This window comes from Gorilla gorilla, chromosome 13 (assembly GCF_029281585.2).
Source record: "Gorilla gorilla gorilla isolate KB3781 chromosome 13, NHGRI_mGorGor1-v2.1_pri, whole genome shotgun sequence".
NCBI classification, from domain to species: Eukaryota; Metazoa; Chordata; class Mammalia; order Primates; family Hominidae; genus Gorilla; species Gorilla gorilla.
The window spans coordinates 125328555-125352170 of record NC_073237.2 but is presented as its reverse complement, the minus strand read 5'-3'; the positions used below and the strand labels follow the sequence as shown (position 1 = coordinate 125352170).

The 23616-nt window shown below is 47.4% G+C and overlaps 2 protein-coding genes across 3 annotated transcripts in view; one reads left to right on the top strand and one right to left on the bottom strand.

The window, feature by feature from the left end:
• Positions 1-20014, bottom strand: part of NUP188 (nucleoporin 188) — a 63835-nt gene extending 43821 nt beyond the window's left edge. Inside the window, exons 1-8 of one of the 2 annotated variants that reach the window (XM_019033188.4) lie at positions 19881-20014; positions 14986-15040; positions 11389-11462; positions 6491-6575; positions 5893-5973; positions 4871-4915; positions 4035-4127; positions 3795-3914 (exon numbers count right to left, since the gene is read on the bottom strand). In XM_019033188.4, coding sequence (XP_018888733.3) covers positions 3795-3914; positions 4035-4127; positions 4871-4915; positions 5893-5973; positions 6491-6575; positions 11389-11462; positions 14986-15040; positions 19881-19954 — 627 coding nt within the window. In that variant the 5' untranslated portion in view covers positions 19955-20014. The remainder of the gene's footprint in view (positions 1-3794; positions 3915-4034; positions 4128-4870; positions 4916-5892; positions 5974-6490; positions 6576-11388; positions 11463-14985; positions 15041-19880) is intronic. The other variant, XM_019033187.4, reaches the window with a different exon arrangement.
• A 314-nt stretch (positions 20015-20328) lies between these two features.
• DOLK (dolichol kinase) lies at positions 20329-22102 on the top strand. The gene has a single exon (XM_004048710.4). The coding sequence runs from the start codon at positions 20329-20331 to the stop codon at positions 21943-21945; it is 1617 nt and encodes a 538-aa protein (XP_004048758.3). The 3' UTR covers positions 21946-22102.
• The last annotated feature ends 1514 nt before the right edge of the window (positions 22103-23616 follow it).

Sequence of the window (23616 nt, the reverse complement as noted above, 5' to 3'; positions counted from 1 at the left end):
AAAAAGTAAAAGTATAGTCACAGTTACTTAAAAATAGTTAAAATGGTAAATTTTATGCTATGTCTATTTTATCACAATTTTAAAAATCATAATTAAACAAAAAACTGCTGAATCAAGAAATATGTACTTTGTAAATTTTTAGATATTGTCAAAATGCTTCCCATTAAAAAGTATATCAATTTAGTTGCGAATAATGGCTCACACCTATCATCCCAGCACTTTGAGAGGCTGAGGCGGGAGGACCGCTTGAGCCCAGCCGGCTATTCTTATTTTGCATATGAATTTTTTTTGAGACAGAGTCTCGCTCTGTGGCCCAGGCTGGGGTGCAAGTGGTGTGATCTTGGCTCACCACAACCTCCGTGCCCAGGCCGGTGTAAGTTTTTATACTCAAGAATATGGTGTGCCGGGCACAGTGGCTCACGCCTGTAATCCCAGCACTTTGGGAGGCAGAGGTGGGTGGCTCACGAGGTCAGGAGATCAAGACCATCCTGGCTAACACGGTGAAACCCCGTCTCTACTAAAAATACAAAAAAATTAATTGGGCGTGGTCGTGGGCGCCTGTAGTCCCAGCTACTTGGGAGACTGAGGCAGGAGAATGGCGTGAACCCAAGAGGTGGAGCTTGCAGAGAGCCGAGATCGTGCCACTGCACTCCAGCCTGGGCGACAGAGCGAGACTCCGTCTCAAAAAAAAAAAAAAAAGAGTATGGTGTGTCGGTCGGGTGCAATGGCTCACCACCGTAATCCCAGCACTTTGATGGGTTGAGGCAGGCAGATCACCTGAGGTCAGGAGTTCGAGACCAGCCTGACCAACATGGAGAAACCCCATCTCTACTCAAAATATAAAATTAGCCGGGCGTGGTGGCGCATGCCTTTAATCCCACCTACTCGGGAGGCTGAGGCAGGAAAATTGCTTGAACCCACGAGGTGGAGATTGTGGTGAGCCAAGATCATGCCATTGCACTCCAGCCCAGGCAACAAGAGTAAAACTCCATCCAAAAAAAAAAAAAAAAAAAAAAAGAGTATGGTATGTCCTAGGCCGGGCATGGTGGCTCACGCCTGTAATCCCAGCACTTTGGGAGGCCAAGGCAGGCAGATCACCTGAGGTCGGGAGTTCTAGACCAGCCTGACCAACATGGAGAAACCCTGTATCTACTAAAAATACAAAATTAGCCGGGCGTGGTAGCACATGCCTGTAATCCCAGCTACTCAGGAAGCTGAGGCAGGAGAATCACTTGAACCTGGGAGGCGGAGGTTGTGGTGAGCCAAGATCACGCCATCGAACTCCAGCCTGGGCAACAAGAGCGAAACTCCGTCTCAAAAAAAAAAAAAAAAAAAAAATATATATATATATATATAGATAGATAGATAGATAGATAGATAGATAGATAGATATAGATATAGATATATAGTGTGTGTGTCTTTCCCTTTGGTTATTTATTTATTTATTTATTTATTTTTGAGACAGAGATTGCTCTGTTGCACAGGCCAGAGTGCACTGGCATCATCTCGGCTCACTGCAACCTCCACCACCTGGATTCAAGCAATTCTCCTGCCTCAGCCTCCTGAGTAGCTGGGAGTACAGGCACGTGCCACCACGCTCAGCTAACTTTTGTATTTTTATTTTTATTTTTATTTTTCTGAGACTGAGTCTTGCTCTGTCGCCTAGGCTGGAATGCAGTGGTGCAATCTCGGCTCACTGCAACCTCTGCCTCCTGGATTCAAGCAGTTCTCCTGCCTTAGCCTCCCGAGTAGCTGGGATTACAGGCACGCACCACCATGCTCAGCTAATTTTGTTTTTGTATTTTTACTAGAGACAGGGCTTCACCATATTGGCCAGACTTGCATTTTCATTTTTTACGGTTTTTTTTTTTTTTTTTGAGACGGAGTCTTGCTGTGTCACCCAGGCTGGAGTACAGTGGCGCAATCTTGGCTCACTGCAACCTCTGCCTCCTAGGCTCAAGTGAACCTCCCACTCCAGCCTCCTGAGTAGCTGAGACTACAGATGGGTGCCACCACACTCGCCTAATTTTTGTATTTTTAGTAGAGACGGGGTTTCACCATGTTGGCCAGGCTGGTTTTGAACTCCTGACCTCAAGTGATCCGCCCACCTTGGCCTCCCAAAGTGCTGGGATTATAGGCCTGAGCCACCGTGCCCCACCAATTTTTGTATTTTTAGTAGAAACAGGGTTTTACCATATTGGCCAGGCTTGTCTCGAACTCCTGACCTAAAGTAATCTGCCTGCCTTGGCCTCCCACCGTGCTAGGATTACAGGCATGAGCCACTGTGCCCAGCCTCAGTTATGTCTTCTTTTACACCTTTCATAGCATTTTTAAAGTTCTCTTCATTTAAATTTTATATTGTCCTAAACTTATTCCTGGGAATTTTATGCTTTTATTGCTATTTCATGCTTCTGACTGCAAACTTTCTGAGACAGAAATGTCATATGTATAAATAGGCCCTTTTCATCTACTAAATATTTTTTAAGTAGCTGTGTTTTTGATGTGTTTTAATAAGAATGTATTATTTTTAAAACAAACAAGGTCATGCTATAATCGATAGATGCAAATTGGTTCAGAAATTAGGATAAAATAGCCAGGCGCGGTGGCTCACGCCTGTAATCCCAGCACTTTGGGAGGCTGAGGTGGGGAGATCGAGACCATCCTGGCTAACACGGTGAAACCCTGTCTCTACTAAAAAAAAAACAAAAAACAAAAAAAACAAAAACAAAAACAAAAAATTAGCTGGGCGAGGTGGCGGGCACCTGTAGTCCCAGCTACTCGGGAGGCTGAGGCAGGAGAATGGCGTGAACCCGGGAGGTGGAGCTTGCAGTGACCGGATCTCACCACTGCATTCCAGCCTGGGCGACAGAGTGAGACTCTGTCTCAAAAAAAAAAAAAAAATAGAATAAAATATATTAGGTTCAGAATTCTATTAACCACTAAACAAATTTTAGGTAAGAAATGAAAGTAAACTAATGGGATTGAAAAAAAGTCAAAGTCAGAATTAAGTACTATTAATTAATGTCATCAATATTTTGATTTATATGACATGTTTAAACTTTTCTCAAGAATGATAACCTAGGTCAGGCACAGTGGCTCATGCCCGTAACCCCAACACTAGGAGGTCAAGGCAGGTGGATCACCTGAGGTCGAGAGTTCAAGACCAGCCTGGCCAACATGGTGAAACCCTATCTCTATCTCTACTAAAAATACAAAAAATTAGCTGGGCGTGGTAGCAGGTGCCTGTAATCCCAGCTACTTGGAAGGCTGGGGCAGTAGAATCGCTTGAACCCGGGAGGCGGAGGTTGCAGTGAGCTGAGATTGTGCCATTGCACTCCAGCTTGAGCAACACAGGGAAACTCCATCTCACCAAAAAAAAAAAAAAAAAAAAAAAAAAAAAGATAATCTGTATGTTTTAAATGAATGAATAAATAATTTAACTTGCAGCTCTATAAGCAAGGGTATACAATTCTCCTAAGAGTTATAGGCCAGGTGTAGTCGCTCACACTTTTAATCCCAGCACTTTGGGAGGCTGAGGTGGGCGGATCACCTGAGGTCAGGAGTTCGAGACCAGCCTGGCCAACATGGTGAAACCCTGTCTCTACTAAAAATGCAAAAATTGGCTGGGCGTGGTGACGGGTGCCTGTAATCCGCTGAGGTAGGAGAATTGCTTAAAACCAGGAGATGGAGGTTGCAGTGAGCCAAGATCACGCCACTGCACTCCAGCCTGGGTGACAGAGGGAAACTCCATCTTAAAAAATAAAAAGTTACAGGAGAGCACAGTAACCACATACCATGAGATTTCCATGTGTCTCCCAAGTTGGTGCTTCAGTTTTATAAAGCTCTTCGAACTGCTGTCTGTATTTTGAAACTAGTTCCTTCTCCAATTTATCAATACAGTCTGCATATTCAACCTTTAAAAAATCAAAAGAGTAAATTATACCTAGAATAAAAGGTAAATATTCAAATAAATATTAATAAAATTATTAAGATGATACAGTATAAAGAGAAGCAAGAGGACTAAACAAGCTTACCCTATAGGGGTGTCTTTCATCTTGGAAGTAAGTGAGAAGGTGTAAGACACAGCGAAGAATACAGGTTCTTTCTTCATAATAATAATCTGCAATCTGAGGAACCCAAAATTCAAAATCAGTTACTCACCTTTGCACACAGGAAACTCAAGTTTAAATTTAGTGACAATTTCACTTAAAGATGTGGATGGAAAAGTTCAATTTATATAAATAAGGAATCACAGAAATGCAAACATACTGAATTAGGCCAAAATAAAGCAAAAGACATTCATAAACCAGAATATACAGGATGAAAGGAATTGTTTAACAATATACACAAGTTTCCAAAAATGTTTTCTAGCATGATTTCTCAGAGCATTCATGTCACACACAATGCTATCAACTGGCAGGCCAAACACATAAAAACAAATTCCACTGATATAGGTCCTAATTGCTTGTAACTAATGTACTTATTCTCACTAAATATAAAATAGGAAACTTCTTCAGAAGTCACAAATTACATTTTAACACGAGATCCTAAGTGAGAAGGTTGCTGGAAAGGGACTGAAGAATAAAGAAATAAAGAAATACAAATTAATCCTGTTGGACTTACACCTAAAGAAAAAATATCCATGAACTTGTTCTCACCACCAGTAGCTGAAGAATCTCCTTGGGAGAAACTTCTCTACTGGGTCCAGTGGATAAAAGCATCTTTTCACAAATGAGTTAATATGCTTCTTCATAAAGACCTCCATGCTTACCCAACAAAGAGTCAAAAGCCAGCAATGCTCAGGAAAATGAGGTCAAGAAGCTGTCACTCAATTTTACATCAAAGAATAGAAATGGTGACTACTACTGACCTTCAGGATTAAGGCCTGGCTCTGCCTCTCATCTTGCAGTACTGTCTGAAAAGAAAAACAGAGCAGTTAAGAGGACATCTTTTAGGCAAAACTCAAGTAATAAAAAAAGATAGATACCTTCACTTCATCCTTCAAGATTATAATTGCACATTTGTTTCTACATATACTTTCCACCTTACTTTTTACCCAAATGTACCCAAACCTGTGCTCAAATCCCTCCCCTTCTCCTCTGGCCTCAATCCTCTTATGTAAAATGAGGGGCTGGGCAGGCTAGAAATTCTACCAAATCCTGGCCGGGCACGGTGGCTCACGCCTGTAATCCAAGTACTTTGGGAGGCCGAGGCGGGGGGATCACGAGGTCAGGAGATCGAGACCATCCTGGCTAACACGGTGAAATCCTGTCTCTACTAAAAATACAAAAAATTAGCAGGGCGTGGTGGCAGGCGCCTATAGTCCCAGCTACTTGGGAGGCTGAGGCAGGAGAATGGCGTGAACCCGGGAGACAGAGCTTGCAGTGAGCCAAGATCGCGCCATTGCACTCCAGCCTGGGCGACAGAGCGAGACTCCATCTCAAAAAAAAAAGAAACTCTACCAAATCCTTATCACCTCTAATGGCCCAAGATTCTATGATTAACATGTCAGTCTTTGACCTCTCCACTCCTCCAAGTATGAAGACAGATCTCAGCTTATATGCATATATATTCTTTACTTTTTAAAGAGATAGGGTCTCACTCTTTTGCCTAGGCTGGAGTGCAGTAGTGTGATCACAGTTCACTGCAGCCTCAAACTCCTGGACTCAAGTGATCCTCCTGCCTCAGCCTCCCAAGAAGCTGGGAGTACAGGCACAAGCCATTGCACTCAGGTCATGTTTTTTTTAAAGCCTTTAGTAGGTCTTTCCTGAAGATGACGGTACCTGATCACCTACCACCGATAAAAGAATTGGTGCCAAAATCCTACATTATCTAAAACCAACAGGGAAAAAGGATAAAGGCAGAAGAAAGGAGCTGACATAAACCACAAACCTTTACTGAGTCCCGAGTACCCCTGTAGTCCTCTTGCAGGTAACACTGGAGTAACTGCACACTCTGTTCTTCATCAAGACCCTGAAACACAGAGATTTTAAGTAAGGAACAGCTCAGAAATCACGCACAGGATGCAGAGAATTTAAAGATTTATCTTCTACAATGAACACAGGACTTGAATAAACAAAAATGCTTCTCAAAGATTCATAAAACATAACAATTCTGACTCTAATAGAAGACAAGAGCCAGTCACTGACATACAATTTTTATTACAATTAAATGTACATGCCAGAAACAACGATGCTTATTCACTAAGCACATTAATACAGCAGTAGGCATGATGTGAGCTTCCGAAATGACAAACTTAGTCACCTTAAAGACCACCACATGTCTGGTGAAGAAAACCCCATGATATGCAGTGAATGGATCAGGCAACTTTGACTTGTAACTTTTAGGGAGAAGAGTTGCAACCTGGGTATTTATAAAACAATTTAATCCCCAAAACAAAAAGAAACTGAATTTTCACTATCACTAGCAATATAACCACGCACATCCACACTGCAAGTAATAAATTGAGCGAGTGCTAATTTTTACTCACCAAAAACTTGCTGATTCTTAAACCCAGTTCCTTCAATGGTGAAGCTACATCTTTATTAGCTTTCACTTTTTCAGCTGAACTTGGACTACGAAAAGAACAGTGAATCATTTCTTAATTCTCAATAGCCCACTGAGTTTAAAATAAAAATATTTTAAAATATTTTTCCTACAGACTATTTTCTGCCCTTCAGATGCCTATAAAATACACACACACACAAACACACACACGCACACACACACACACACCCATTCACCTCTACAAACTTCATAACACAGAACTGGTTATGCCTAAGTAACAAAACAAAACAAAAAAAAAGTGGTTAAATTACAGTTATAACAATGTTATTTGTAAACACATTAAGTTACATTATTTTTGATCCTTACTACTACCCTAAAGGGCAAATATTACTATTCTCCTTTTACAAATGGAATTGCCAGCACTTAGAAAGGGTAAATAACTTACCAAAAATCCCACAGCTCATAAACAGTTGCTAAAATTTAAAACCAGGTCTGTGGCATACATACATATATTAATATATTATCTGTAATAGCTCTGTCCACTGAGAAGGCCTAGAATTTATAACACTCCAATAGCAGGAGGCACATACAGCACCCAGATCCTGCTTTATAATACCATTCTCTAATAACAGGATTCCTTGGAGAATTGGTTGATTTTAGAGTCAGGACAAGGAAAATACAAGAAAATCTTGAAGCATCTTATAGTGAAACGAAGTACAAAAGCGCTTAAGAAACCAAAGTCCTTTCAGTAGGAGATGACGTAATAGAAAAAAAAGAAAAGAAAAAAAGAAAAAAGGAAGGACACGCCCAAAGGACAGAGGCCAACCTAAAAGAATGCCCAATAGCCAAAGCTGAAGCAAGGTATAAACAAAGTATAAGATAAACAAAATAAATATATTTGAGTCTATACTGATATAAACTAATGAATAAATAAATAGGATAGGGAGGGGCCAGAACAATGGCTCATGCCTGTAATCCCAGCACTTTGGGAGGCCAAGGCAGGAGTGTAGCTTGAGGCCAGGAGTTTGAGACCAGCCTAGACAACAAAGTGAGACCCTCATCTCCACCAAAAATGAAAAAAATTAGCTGGACATGGCTATATTTAGTACTCACTTCCAAAAAATAAAATAGGAAAAGAGAAACAAGTAACTTTACAGAGGAGAAACTTGGCAAATGCCTCCTTAACTGAGTGACCAAGATTAACATTACCAGTGATTTCATGTGGACAGCATGTACTCTCTGCTATGATGTGGTAAGAAGGGTAGCTTGGCCAGGCGTGGTGGCTCACGCCTGTAATCCCAGCACTTTGGGAGGCTGAGGCGGGCGGATCACCTGAGGTCAGGAGTTCAAGACCAGCCTGACCAATATGGTGAAACCCTGTCTCTATTAAAAATACAAAAATTAGCCAGGCATGGTGGCATGCACCTGTAGTCCCAGCTACTCGGGAGGCTGAGACAGAATTGCTTGAACCCAGGAGGCAGAGGTTGCGGTGAGCTGAAATCACGCCACTGCACGCGAGCATGGGCAACAAGAGCAAAACTCCATCTCAAAAAAAAAAAGAAGAGCACCTCACCTCTGTGTATTTTTCCCAAAAACTCACAACCCCAGTCTAATAATAAGGAAAACATCAGACAAACCCAAATTGGGGGCATACTACAAAATAACTGACCAGTCCTCAAACTTGTTCAAGGTCATGAAAATCAAGGTAAGACTAAGACATTGTTGACATTGTCACCGGCCGCGGTGGCTCACGCCTGTAATCCCAGCACTTTGGGAGGCCGAGGTGGGCGGATCACGAGGTCAGGAGATTGAGACCATCCTGGCGAACACAGTGAAACCCTGTCTCTACTAAAAATACAAAAAATTAGCAGGGCGTGGTGGCGGGTGCCTGTAGTCCCAGCTACTCGGGAGGCTGAGGCAGGAGAATGGCGTGAACCGGGGAGGCAGAGCTTGCAGTGAGCCGAGATCGTGCCACTGCACTCCAGCCTGGGCCACAGAGCGAGACTCCATCTCAAAAAAAAAAAAAAAAAAGACTAAGACATTGTCACAGCTAAGAGGAGACTACAGGCACTTGACAACTAGGTTGGACCCTGAAACAGAAAAAAGATAGTAAAGAAAACAATAGGCTGGGTACGGCGGCTCACGCCTGTAATCTCAGCACTTTGGGAGGCCAAGGTGAGCAGATCACTTGAGATCAGGAGTTCAAGGCCAGCCAGGCCAACATGGTGAAACCCCATCTCTACTAAAAATACAAAAATTCTCTCCCTCTCCCGTCTCCCTCTCCCTCTCCCTGTCTCCCTCTCCTTCTCCCCACGGTCTCCCTCTCCACGGTCTCCCTCTGATGCCGAGCCGAGGCTGGACTGTACTGCTGCCATCTCGGCTCACTGCAACCTCCCTGCCTGATTCTCCTGCCTCAGCCTGCCGAGTACCTGCGATTGCAGGCGCGCGCCGCCACGCCTAACTGGTTTTCGTATTTTTTTGGTGGAGACGGGGTTTCGCTGTGTTGGCCAGGCTGGTCTCCAGCTCCTAACCGCGAGTGATCCGCCAGCCTCGGCCTCCCGAGGTGCCGGGATTGCAGACGGAGTCTGGTTCACTCAGTGCTCAATGGTGCCCAGGCTGGAGTGCAGTGGTGTGATCTCGGCTCGCTACAACCTCCACCTCCCAGCCGCCTGCCTTGGCCTCCCAAAGTGCCGAGAGTGCAGCCTCTGCCCGGCCGCCACCCCGTCTGGGAAGTGAGGAGCGTCTCTGCCTGGCCGCCCATCGTCTGGGACGTGAGGAGCCCCTCTGCCTGGCTGCCCAGTCTGGAAAGTGAGGAGCGTCTCTGCCCAGCCGCCATCCCATCTAGGAAGTGAGGAGCGCCTCTTCCCGGCCGCCATCCCATCTAGGAAGTGAGGAGCGTCTCTGCCCGGCTGCCCCATCGGAGAAGTGAGGAGCCCTTCCACCCGGCAGCCACCCCACCTGGGAAGTGAGGAGCGCCTCCGCCCTGCAGCCACCTCGTCCGGGAGGGAGGTGGGGGTCAGCCCCCCCGCCCGGCCAGCCGCCCCGTCCGGGAGGGAGGTGGGGGGGTCAGCCCCCTGCCCAGCCAGCTGCCCCGTCCGGGAGGTGGGGGGCGCCTCTGCCCGGCCGCCCCTACTGGGATGTGAGGAGCCCCTCTGCCTGGCCGCCACCCCGTCTGGGAGGTGTACCCAACAGCTCATTGAGAACGGGCCGGGATGACAATGGCGGTTTTGTGGAATAGAAAGGGGGAAAAGGTGGGGAAAAGATTGAGAAATTGGATGGTTGCCGTGTCTGTGTAGAAAGAGGTAGACATGGGAGACTTTTCATTTTGTTCTATACTAAGAAAAATTCTTCTGCCTTGGGATCCTGTTGATCGGTGACCTTACCCCCAACCCTGTGCTCTCTGAAACATGTGCTGTGTCCACTCAGGGTTAAATGGATTAAGGGCGGTGCAAGATGTGCTTTGTTAAACAGATGCTTGAAGGCAGCATGCTCGTTAAGAATCACCACTCCCTAATCTCAAGTACTCAGGGACACAAACACTGCGGAAGGCCGCAGGGTCCTCTGCCTAGGAAAACCAGAGACCTTTGTTCACTTGTTTATCTGCTGACCTTCCCTCCACTATTGTCCTATGACCCTGCCAAATCCCCCTCTGCGAGAAACACCCAAGAATGATCAATTAAAAAAATAAATAAATAAATAAAAAATAAAACTAAAAAAAAAAAAAAGAAAAATTAGCTGGGCGTGGTGGCGGGCACCTGTAATCCCAGCCACTCGGGAGGCTGAGGCAAGCGAATCACTTGAACCCGGGAGGTTGAGGTTGCAGTAAGCTGAGATGTGACACTGCACTCCAGCCTGGGCGACAGAGCAAAACCCCATCTCAAAAAAAAAAAAAGAACAGACACTGGAATGAGACCACCAGGGTCAAATCCTGGTTCTATCACTTACTAGCTGTGTGACCATGACAAGTTACTTAACCTCTTTGTGCCTCAGTTTCCCCATTGGTAAAATGGAAACAATGATAAGAGTACCTAAATGTGATAATATAGAGATTATCTTTTTAAAAAGTCCATGTATTTTAGATACATAGTCAAGTATTTGCAGATAAAATTACAAGGTATCTGGGATTTACTTCAAGGTAATTACAGGGGAAGTATTAACAGACAGATGAATAACAAGGAAAAGTTCATCGTTAACCTAAGAGAATGAAAATGGAAGGTAAAGATGTAATACATTCAAAAGCAGTACAAAAGTAGAAGGGAAATGAGGGTGACTTAGACTATAACGCATCATAGAATGAGATCTGGACTAGGAATCAAGATCAAGTAAGCCCACCCCTACAAGCTGCATTCTCTTTATTTGCAACTACTTTATATTTTATTACTATGTTTTCCACTACCCAATAAAAAGATCTATATATTCACCCAAAGAATAAAAGTAGTAACTATCTCAAAGGAGTGTTGTGGGGATTAAATAACTTTTGATAAGTCAGGTGCTTAGAGTATTAATTGTTACATAGTTAACACTACACAAGTGTCAGTTGTTAGTATCATCCTTCACTGCTATCTCCCACCAATTAGTACTCACACAGACACTGTGGACTCTGAATAAATATTAGAAAATTCGTTGAATGTTTAATAAATTCTCATCCCCATACATAGGTCATAATTATATTCTACAATACTGTATTTCTAGAAGGAATTTCCTTTTCTTTCAGTCAACAAAAAAACAAATGTACCCTACTGTTTTCCACTGGTAAACTAAATTGTATTATCTCTGGTATACATAACCCTACAATATCATCAACGCACATAGAAGGATGGTATAATCCATGTCAGCTTCCTTAGGAGAATTACTTTAACCAGACACCCGGAACTGCCATACCTGGGAGGTTTGTAGTAAGAAAGCCCCTCTAACAATCGCCGCCAATGTTTATTCAGTTCTGCCTCAATCTGACTCTGGAAAAGAACAAGGTAATTATACAAATGCAGTATTTTTTCTTTTTTTTTTTTTTTTTTTTTGAGACGGAGTCTCACTCTATCACCCAGGCTGGAGTGCAGTGGCACCAACTTGGCTGACTGCAACCTCCGCCTCCCAGGTTCAAGTGATTCTCGAGCCTCAGCCTCCCGAGTAGCTGGAATTACAGGTGCCAGCCACCACACTCAGCTAATTATTGTATTTTTAGTAGAGATGGAGTTTCACCATGTTGGCTAGGCTGATCTCGAACTCCCCACCTCAAGTGATCTGCCTGCCTTGGCCTCCCAAAGTGCTGGGATTACAGGCGTGAGCCAAGGCACCCGACCGCAAATGCAGTTTTTTGTGCTTTCTTTTTTTTTTTGAGACGGAGTCTCACTGTTACCCAGGATGGAGTGCAGTGGCGCAATCTTGGCTCACTGCAACCTCCGCCTCCTGGGTTCAAGCAATTCTCCTACCTCAGCCTTCCGAGTAGATGGGACTACAGGCGCACGCCACCATGCCAGTCAGTTTTTTTGTATTTTTACAAAAATTTAGAGATGGGGTTTCACCATATTGGCCAAGCTGGTCTTGAACTCCTGACCTCTTGATCTGCCCATGTCAGCAAAGTGCAGGGATTACAGGTGCGAGCCACTGCACCCGGCCCAAATGCAGTTTTATTAATAATCAGACTCGGCCAGGCATGGTGGCTCACGCCTGTAATCCTAGCACTTTGGGAGGCCGAAGCGGGTGGATCCCCTAGGGTTGGGAGTTGGAGACCAGCCTGACCAACATGGAGAAACCCTGTCTCTACTAAAAAATACAAAATTAGCTGGGCGTGGTGGTGTATGCCTGTAATCCCAGCTACTCGGGAGGCTGAGGTAGGAGAATCACTTGAACCTGGGAGGCAGAGGTTGTGGTGAGCCGAGATTGCACCAATGCACTCCAGCCAGGACAACAAGAACAAAACTCCGTCTCAAAAAAAAAAAATCAGATTCCAGAATCACACTAAGTATTACACATTCCTTGAGTGTTTTTAATATGCATTTTTCCCCACAGTTGAAATCATTTTGAATACAGAATTCTGTAACCTTCTTTTCTTTGCTTAACATTATAACATAATGACTTAACCTTATTATGAAAGTCTTGATAAACATACTTTCAAGTTGCTGCATAATACTTGTATCAAGTTGGTAGATCATAATTCATTTACCATTCCTCTAATGTTTGATATACTTAAGCTGACTGTAATTATTTAATAATATAAATGATGTGGTGGTGAAGTTTTCTTTGTTGTTTTTTGAGACAGGGTCCTGTTCTGTCACCCAGGCTGGAGTGCAGTGATGCAATCATGGCTCACTGCAGCCTTGATATCCTGAGCTTAAGCGATCTTTCCACCACAGCCTCCTGAGTAGCTGGAACTACTAATACAAGCATATGCCACCAGGCCTGACTTTTTTTTTTTTTGAGATGGAGTCTCGCTTTGTCACCCAGGCTGGAGTACAGTTGTGCGATCTCGACTCACTGCAACCTCCACTTCTGGGTTCAAGCGAATCTCCTGCCTCAGCCTCCCGAGTAGCTGGGATTACAGGCATGCACCACCACACCAGGCTAATTTTGTATTTTTAGTAGAGACGGGGTTTCTCCATGTTGAGGCTGGTCACGAACTCCTGACCTCACGTGATCTGCCCGCCTCGGCCTCCCAAAGTGCTGGGATTACAGGCGTGAGCAACCATGCCTGGCCAAGAATCTTTCTTAGGTTGAGGTAGAAGAATGATATTTGTACCCCTACTCTCAGCAGCCAAGCAATGAACACAGGTATCTTTTCATAAAAGGAATCAATGAAATACAAAGGTAGATTTAAAAGACTTCAGCAGCTAGGCTAGGAAGTCTCATTTCAGCAAAGAAGTAGGGAATGCGTAATGTTTATAAAGCTTTTTGCTTTTTTGAGCTGGGGTCTCGATGTGTCTCCCAGGCTAGAGTTCACTGCAGCCTCAACCTCCCAGGATCAAGCAATCCTCCCACCTCGGACTCCTAAGTAGCTGGGATTACAGACATGCACCACCATGCCTGGCTAATTTTTTAAAAAATTTTTTGTAGAGACGGGGTCTTGCTATGCTGCCAGGGCTGGCCTTGAGCTTGTGCACTCAATTGATCCTTCTGCCTTGGCCTTCCAAAGTGCTGGGATTACAGGCATGAGCCACTGCATCTGACCACGTTAAAGTTTTAGGAACAAAAAAAAGTGTTTATACCAGGCACAGTGGCTCATGCCTGCAATCCCAGCACTTTGGGAGACTGAGGTGGGCAGATCACCTGAGGCCAGGAATTCAAGACCAGCCTGGACAACATGATGAAACCCCATCTCTACTAAAAATACAAAAATTAGTCGGGCGTGGTGGCATGCATCTGTAATCCCCAGCTCCTTGAGAGGCTAAGGCAGGAATCACTTGAACCCAGGAGACAGAGGTTGCGGTGAGCCAAGATTGTGCCACTGCACTCCAACCTGGGCGAGAGCCAGACTCTGTCTCAACAACAACAACAAAAAAACGTAGCCGGGTGTGGTGGCTCACGCCTGTAATCCCAGCACTTTGGGAGGCTGAGGCAGGCAGATCACCTGAGGTCAGGAGTTCGAGACCGACCTGGCCAACATGGCAAAACCCTGTCTCTACTAAAAATATAAAAATCAGCAGGGCGTGGTGGTGGGCACCTCTAATCCCAGCTACTGGGGAGGCTGAGGCAGGAGAATCACTTGAACCCAGGTGGCAGAGGTTGAAGTGAGCCAAGATCGAGCTACTTACACTCCAGCCTGGGAGCAAGACTCCCCCCTCAAAAAAAAAAAAAAGTGGCCGTCACACCTGTTATCCCAGGACTTTGAGATGCCAAGGCAAGCAGATTACCTGAGGTCAGGAGTTCAACACCAGCCTGGCCAACATGGTGAAACCCTGTCTCCACTAAAAATACAAAAATTAGCCAGGTGTGGTGGCATGCACCTGTAATCTCAGCTACTCGGGAGGCTGTGGCAGGAAAATCGCTTGAACTCGGGAGGCGGAGGTTGCAGTGAGCTGGGATCATGCTATTACACTCCAGCCTGGGTAACAAGAGTGAAACTCCATCTCAAAATAAATAAATAGGCCAGGTGTGGTGGCTCACACCTATAATCACAGCAATTTGGGAGGCCAAGGAAGGCAGATCACCTAAGGTCGGGAGTTTGAGACCAGCCTGACCAAAATGGAAAAACCCCATCTCTACTAAAAATACAAAATTAGTCTGGCGTGGTGGTGCATGCCTGTAATCCCAGCTACTCGAGAAGCTGAGGGAGGAGAATCGCTTGAACCTGGGAGGCGGAGGTTGCGGTGAGCCGAGATCACGCCATTGCACTCCAGCCTGGGAAACAAGAGTGAAACTCTGTCTCTAAATAAATAAATAAATAAATGTGTTTACTTCCTACATTTAAAAAAAAAGTTTTTTTTTGGTAACAAAAGCTACACAAAGAACCCAGAGAACCCACTCAAGAACACCACCACTTACCAGCTCTCTCAGAGCTGACCTTCCAAGCAGAATAGTCCACAGTTCTCTACTGCTCCTGCAAAATGAGAGAACAGAGGTAATTTTGCTCTTTCTGATCATACAAACTTGTACACTGCCTCATAGCCATTTTGTCTACTCTCTAAAAGCAAAAAATCTCAATATACAAAACGATTTGTTAAATTTTTGGAAAGTAATCTTGTTATATAATAATATTGTTAGGGCCAGGCACGGTGGCTCATGCCTGTAATCCCAGCACTTTGGGAGGTCGAGGCGGGCGGATCATGAGGTCAGGAGATCGAGACCATCCTGGCTAACACAGTGAAACCCTGTCTCTACTGAAAATACAAAAAATTAGCCAGGCGTTGTGGCAGGTGCCTGTATCCCCAGCTACTTGGGAGGCTGAGGCAGGAGAATGGCATGAACCCGGGAGACAGAGCTTGCAGTGAGCCGAGATCGTGCCACTGCACTCCAGCCTGGGCGACAGAGCAAGACTCTACCTCAAAAAAATAAAATAAAAAAAAATTTTCAGAAGTTTAATGTTCAAAATAAAAATTAGGAAACTAAAACATGAGATTTTAACCTGGTCAGGCGCGGTAGCTCATGCCTGTAATCCCAGCACTTTGGGAGGCTAAGGTGGGTGGATCACCTGAGGTCAGGAGTTTGAGACCAGTGTGGCCAACATGGCCCCATCTCTACTTAACAAAAACCTCATCTCTAGTAAAAATACAAAAATTAGTTGGGCATGGTGGCGGGTTCCTGTATTCCCAGCTACTTGGGAGGCTGAGACACAAAAATCGCTTGAACCCAGGAGGCGGAGGTTGCAGTAAGCCAAGATCACACCACTGCACTCCAGCCTGGGTGATGATGTGTCTCTGTCGCAAACAAACAAACAAAAAAGGAAATTCTCTCAATAAATAGTTATTAAAAAAAAAAAGTTATTAAAGGGACAGAGATTGTATTTTGTCGGATCCTAAACCATCACCTAGAATAGTAATCTGTAATAATCAACACTGCTTAGAAAGCCTATCTGCAGAGACAGAAGGGATGAAAAGGCCCTAAAATATCCTTAACATTTTGCAAAAAGAATGCAAGCTATGGCTGGACGTGGTGGCTCACGCCTGTAATCCCAGCACTTTGAGAGGCCGAGGTGGGCGGATCACGAGGTCAAGAGATCGAGACCATCCTGGCCAACAAGGTGAAACCTTGTCTCTACTAAAAATACAAAAATTAGCTGGGCATGGTGGTGCGTGCTTGTAGTCCCAGCCTCCTCGGGGAGGCTGAGGCAGGATAATCGCTTGAACCTGGGAGGCAAAGGTTGCAGTGAGCCAAGATCACATCACTGCATTATAGCCTTGTGACAGAGCGACACTCCTTCTCAAAAAAAAAAAAAAAAAAAATGCAAGCTATGTTAACTACAAGTTTTGTAAAACTGAAAAACAGGCTGGGCATGGTGGCTCACACCTGTAATCTCAGCACTTTGGAAGGCCAAGGCAGGAGGAGTACTTGAGCCCTGGAATTTGAGACCAGCCTAGGCAACATGGCGAATCCCTGTCTGTACAAAAAAATACAAAATTAGCTAACATGGGCTAGGCACAACAGCTCACACCTGTAATCCCAGCACTTTGGGAGGCGGAGGCAGGCAGATCACTTGAAGTCAGGAGTTTGAGACCAGCCTGGACAACACGGTGAAACCCCATCTCTACTAAAAATACAAAAATTAGTCAGGCATGGTGGCACACACCCGTAGTCCCAGCTACTCGGGAGGCTGAGGCACAATAATCACTTGCACCCAGGAGGCGGAGGTTGCAGTGAGCTGAGATCGGGCCACTGCATCCAGCCTGGGCGACAGAGCAAGACTCTATCTCAAAAAAAAAAAAAAAAAAAAATTAGCAAGTGTGGTGGTGTGCACTTGTGTTCCCAGCTCCTGGAGGGGCTGATGATGTAGGAGGCTCCACTGAGCCCCAGAGGGCGAGGCTGCAGTGAGTCATAATCATGAGTGATCAAGGAGGATCACCTGAGCCCAGGAGTTCGAGATTAGCCTGGGCAACACAGTGAGACTTTGTCTCTACAAAAAAAAATACAAAAATCAGCCAGGCATGGTGGCGTGTGCCTATAGTCCTTGCTACTTTGGAGACTGAGGTGGGAGAATCAATTGAGTCAGGGAAGCAGAGGTTGCAATGAGCCAAGATCCTGCCACTGCACTCCAGCCTGTGTGACAGAACAAGACCCCTTCTCCAAAAAAAAAAAAAAAAAAAAAAAAAGACTAACTGTAACACAAAGCACTAGCTCTGTTTTAAAACTGTCAGCCTGTAATCCCAGCACTTTGGGAGGCCGAGGCCAGCGGATCACCTTGGGGTCAGGAGTTGGAGACCAGCCTGGCCAACATGGTGAAACCCTGTCTCTACTAAAAATACAAGAAATTAGCTGGGCGTGGTGGCGGGTGCCTGTAATCCCAGCTACTCAGGAGACTGAGGCAGGAGAATCCTTTGAATCCAGGAGGCAGAGGTTGCACTGAGCGAAAATCGGGCCAGTGCACTCCAGTCTGGGCGACAACAGCAAGACTCTGTCTCAAATAAATAACTAGTCTTTCAGGATTTTCTCATCAAAAGAGGTTTAAACACACCTAAAATTTATACATCTCTTTCCTATTCGTTAATGCTTTAAAAATAACTTCAATTCTGCTCAATGAACAGCCACCAACTCCCACATGGCACACTGGAATCACTAATCATTTTTCTGATAACAAGACAGTATTCAGGCCAGGCATGGTGGTTCATGCCTGTAATCCAGCACTTCAGCACTTCAAGAGGCCGAAGAGGGCAGATCACTTGGTCAGGAGTTCCAGACCAGCCTGGCCAAAATGGTGAAACCCTGTCTCCACTTAAAATACAAAAATTAGCCAGGTATGGTGGTGTGCACCTGTAGTCTTATCTAATGGGGAGGCTGAGGCAGGAGAATCACTTCTTGAACCCGGGAGGCAGAGGTTGCAGTGAGCCGAGATCGCGCCACTGCACTCCAGCCTGGGCAACAGGAGCACAAAAAAAAAAAAAAAAAAAAAAAAAGAAGGAACAGTAGTGACAACACTGCCCCAACACTGCTGGCACAAAACGGCAGGGGAGGAAAAAGCAAACTGTTCCTCACAAGGTTCATTCCTTGTCCGGTAGAAATTGCAAAGACGTCTCAATTCCAGCTGAGAGGTGAAGGAAGTGGTATCAGAGAGCATGGGCAATATGTGTAATAAGTATTTACTGAGAGCCTATCATGCATGCTCTTCTGGGTGCTGAGAATACAGTGGTGGCTGGGCGCAGTGGCTTACACCTATAATATCAGCACTTTGGGAAGCCAGCAGGATCACTTGAGCTCAGGTGTTCGAAACCAGCCTGGGCACCATAGCTAGACCCACATCTCCAGAAAGCATCTAAAAAAAATTAGCCAGGCGTGGGGGCGTGCGCCTGTAGTCCCAGCTACTCAGGAGGCTGAGGCAGGAGGATGGCGTGAACCCGGGAGGCGGAGCTTGCAGTGAACCGAGATCGCGCCACTGCACTCCAGCCTGGGCAACAGAGCGAAACTCTGTCTCAAAAAAAAAAAAAAAAAGAGAGAGAGGAAGAATACAGCGATGAACAACATAACAAAAAAGTGGGGAAAACGGTTGGGCGCAGTGGCTCACACCTGTAATCCCAGCACTTTGGGAGGCCAAGGCGGGCGGATCACGAGGTCGAGAGACTGAGACCATCCTGACCAACATGGTGAAACCCCATCTCTACTAAAAATACAAAAATTAGCTGGGCGTGGTGGCGGGCGCCTGTAGTCCCAGCTACTTGGGAGGCCGAGACAGGAGAATCGCTTGAACCCGGGAGGCGGAGGTTGCAGTGAGCCGAGATCGTGCCACTGCACTCCAGCCTGGGCGACAGAGCGAGACTCCGTCTCAAAAAAAAAGTGTGGAAAACACTGCTGGCACAGGGAAGGATAAGAGACGGGGATGTTTAACTTTGAGGGAGGGTGGTGGGAAGAACGAAGACCTTCGAGCTGCAATGTGGAAGACAGAGGGAGGCGTGGTGGTCTGGTTATAGCACTGGAGGCACGCAGACTTCAGCCTGAATGCTCTCTTTATCACTTGGCTAGCTCTGAGCCGGACTTCTGAGTCATCTGTGAAATAGAAGGCGCCTCTCGGAGTTGCGAGAATTGAATGAGGTAACTCATGGGAAGCGCTCCACCAGGGTCTGACGCTAGAAAGCACTTTGTCAGAATTGTAGCTTTCGTATATAATATTTCATCTTCTTGTCCCTAAAGCCTACTTCAATCCCTGAAATCTCTTGGAGGATTTGGACATGCTGGCTGACTGATTCAGTGCAAGAAAAGAACGATACGAGGCGCGGAGAGGACAGAAGCCGCAAGCGTGGCTCCGCTCAACGCGAAACAAAATCCTAACAAGAACAGATCGCGGGAGAGGTCGGGGAGCCAGCAGGGCGCACTCGACGCCGGGGCAGGACACTGGGAGCCTGCAGCAGGGACGTGGGTGGGGGGTACCCCAGGCGACCGCAAAGCTCCCCGTGGCTCGAGGGAGCGTCACGGCCGGAGAAGGAAGCGCGGGTGGGGCGCCAAGAGACGCGCCGGAGGTGAGAGAGGAGGAAGGCAAAGGGCTCTGGGTGAGGAGATGGGAGGCCGAGCGCGGAGGGAAGGGGTGAAGAGCCGGCCCCCCTCCTGAAGAAGACTCTTCAGATCCCCGCGCGCGGGGACCGTTTGGACGTAACCGCCTCCCGTCTCGGTGCCCGTCCACCCAGCCGGGGTTGGCCCTGCCACCGTCGCCACATCCCGCCTCCAATTCCCGCCCCGCTTCCGCTCGGCTTTGACACCGCGCTTCACAGCCACCCCGGTCCATTCGACCCTCTCCGCACCTCACACACGGCTCGCCGGCGGCCGCCGCCATCTTCGCGCGCCCGCGCGCCCTAACCCCGCCCCCAGACGCCATGCCCACGTGACCGCTCGCCCCCGGATCCGGAGCGTGGGCGGGGATTTCGTCACGTGACGTTGCCGCGGGGCGGTGCCAAGATGGCGAGGCCCAAAGAGGTGAGGAGCCGGCAGCGGGGGCGGCTGTAACTGTGAGGAAGGCTGCAGAGTGGCGACGTCTACGCCGTAGGTTGGAGGCTGTGGGGGGTGGCCGGGCGCCAGCTCCCAGGCCGCAGAAGTGACCTGCGGTGGAGTTCCCTCCTCGCTGCTGGAGAACGGAGGGAGAAGGTTGCTGGCCGGGTGAAAGTGCCTCCCTCTGCTTGACGGGGCTGAGGGGCCCGAAGTCTAGGGCGTCCGTAGTCGCCCCGGCCTCCGTGAAGCCCCAGGTCTAGAGATATGACCCGAGAGTGCCCATCTCCGGCCCCGGGGCCTGGGGCTCCGCTGAGTGGATCGGTGCTGGCAGAGGCGGCAGTAGTGTTTGCAGTGGTGCTGAGCATCCACGCAACCGTATGGGACCGATACTCGTGGTGCGCCGTGGCCCTCGCAGTGCAGGCCTTCTACGTCCAATACAAGTGGGACCGGCTGCTACAGCAGGGAAGCGCCGTCTTCCAGTTCCGAATGTCCGCAAACAGTGGCCTGTTGCCCGCCTCCATGGTCATGCCTTTGCTTGGACTAGTCATGAAGGAGCGGTGCCAGACTGCTGGGAACCCGTTCTTTGAGCGTTTTGGCATTGTGGTGGCAGCCACTGGCATGGCAGTGGCCCTCTTCTCATCAGTGTTGGCGCTCGGCATCACTCGCCCAGTGCCAACCAACACTTGTGTCATCTTGGGCTTGGCTGGAGGTGTTATCATTTATATCATGAAGCACTCGCTGAGCGTGGGGGAGGTGATCGAAGTCCTGGAAGTCCTTCTGATCTTCGTTTATCTCAACATGATCCTGCTGTACCTGCTGCCCCGCTGCTTCACCCCTGGTGAGGCACTGCTGGTATTGGGTGGCATTAGCTTTGTCCTCAACCAGCTCATCAAGCGCTCTCTGACACTGGTGGAAAGTCAGGGGGACCCAGTGGACTTCTTCCTGCTGGTGGTGGTAGTAGGGATGGTACTCATGGGCATCTTCTTCAGCACTCTGTTTGTCTTCATGGACTCAGGCACCTGGGCCTCCTCCATCTTCTTCCACCTCATGACCTGTGTGCTGAGCCTTGGTGTGGTCCTACCCTGGCTGCACCGGCTCATCCGCAGGAATCCCTTGCTCTGGCTTCTTCAGTTTCTCTTCCAGACAGACACCCGCATCTACCTCCTAGCCTATTGGTCTCTGCTGGCCACCTTGGCCTGCCTGGTGGTGCTGTACCAGAATGCCAAGCGGTCATCTTCCGAGTCCAAGAAGCACCAGGCCCCCACCATCGCCCGAAAGTATTTCCACCTCATTGTGGTAGCCACCTACATCCCAGGTATCATCTTTGACCGGCCACTGCTCTATGTAGCCGCCACTGTATGCCTGGCGGTCTTCATCTTCCTGGAGTATGTGCGCTACTTCCGCATCAAGCCCTTGGGTCACACTCTACGGAGCTTCCTGTCCCTTTTTCTGGATGAACGAGACAGTGGACCACTCATTCTGACACACATCTACCTGCTCCTGGGCATGTCTCTTCCCATCTGGCTGATCCCCAGACCCTGCACACAGAAGGGTAGCCTGGGAGGAGCCAGGGCCCTCGTCCCCTATGCCGGTGTCCTGGCTGTGGGTGTGGGTGATACTGTGGCCTCCATCTTCGGTAGCACCATGGGGGAGATCCGCTGGCCTGGAACCAAAAAGACTTTTGAGGGGACCATGACATCTATATTTGCGCAGATCATTTCTGTAGCTCTGATCTTAATCTTTGACAGTGGAGTGGACCTAAACTACAGTTATGCTTGGACTTTGGGGTCCATCAGCACTGTGTCCCTCCTGGAAGCATACACTACACAGATAGACAATCTCCTTCTGCCTCTCTACCTCCTGATATTGCTGATGGCCTAGCTGTTACAGTGCAGCAGCAGTGACGGAGGAAACAGACATGGGGAGGGCGAACAGTCCCCACAGCAGACAGCTACTTGGGCATGAAGAGCCAAGGTGTGAAAAGCAGATTTGATTTTTCAGTTGATTCAGATTTAAAATAAAAAGCAAAGCTCTCCTAGTTCTAGTTTTGCTGATTTTTTTTTTTTTTTTTTTTGAGACAGTTTTGCTCTTGTTGCCCAGGTTGGAGTGCAATGGCGCGATCTCGGCTCACCGCAACCTCCACCTCCCAGGTTCAAGCGATTCTCCTGTCCCAGCCTCCTGAGTAGCTGGGATTACAGGCATGCGCCACCATGCCCAGCTAATTTTGTATTTTGAGTAGAGACAGGGTTTCTCCATGTTGGTCAGGCTGGTCTCGATCTCCCGACCTCAGGTGATCTGCCCACCTTGGCCTCCCAAAGTGTTGAGATTACAGGCGTGAGCCACCGTCCCAGCCTTGCTGATATTTAAAAAGAAAAGAGTCTTAAGGGATAGTCCAGCAACTCAAAGAACCTGAGTGTGCTATAGAGCCCCCTCTTTCGCCCTGCAGCCTCAGAGGAGGCCAGAGTGGACACTGGAGGGAGTAAAGCATAATGGTTAACACTTTAGTCTCTGGGTCAAACTAATCTGGTCAGAATCCTTGGCTGCACAGCTTATTACTAACTTTGTGACCTTGAATGGCCAGGCGTGGTGGCTCATGCCTGTAATCCCAGCACTTTGGGAGGCCGAGGCAGGTGGATCACCTGAGGTCGGGAGATCGAGACCAGCCTGACCAACATGGAGAAACACTGTCTCTACTAAAAATACAAAATTAGCCAGGCGTGGTGGCATATGCCTGTAATCCCACCTACTAGAGAGGCTGAGGCAGGAGAATCACTTGAACCTGGGAGGCGGAGGTTGAAATGAGCCGAGATCGCGCCATTGCACTCCAGTCTGGGCAACAAGAGCGAAACTCCGTCTCAAAAAAAAAAAAAAAAAAAAAAAAAACAACTTTGTGACCTTGGGTGAATCACTTAGCCAGGCTGAACCTCAATTCTCTTGCAGATGGGAGTAATGACAACCCACGCCTCGCGGGGTGTTGTGAGGGTCCAGCCTAGAGCCCACCCTTGATAAGCAGTCAGAAAGGGAGTCATTTTTACCAAAGACCAGTCCTCATCTTAGTGAAAAGCCGAAAAGTTGGGCAAACCACTTGGAAACCAGAGTGACCTTTGCTCTCCTGGCTTCACTTGGAGGTGGAGAACTCCTGAGGGAAAGAGCAGAGGGCTAGGAATTACTGAAGGGAGAGGTGGGTCAACTTTGGCGGGGTTGAGGGAGGATCAGATCCTGCTTGGGCTGGATCTTGTTTTAGCCAACCCCACCCCGCCTCTGGTGTCCCACTGAGTGGTGTCCATAGAGAAAGATGGGCTGAACAGCACCAGGACCTCATCAAGGGGCCCTTCTTAAGACCTTTCCACGTTCTAATCCTATCCAAACCTGTGTTTGTCTTTTCCCAAGGTAGGAAAGATCCACAGGGGCTGGGGGAGTTTCCTGAGAGGTAAAATGACTGTATGAGGGGCCCACGCTGCAGCCTTGCTTTCTGGAAAGACAGGCTCCGGCACTGTCTCATTCCCCACCCCATCCCCCATGGCTAGCACAGGGCACTGACAAGGAGCAGGA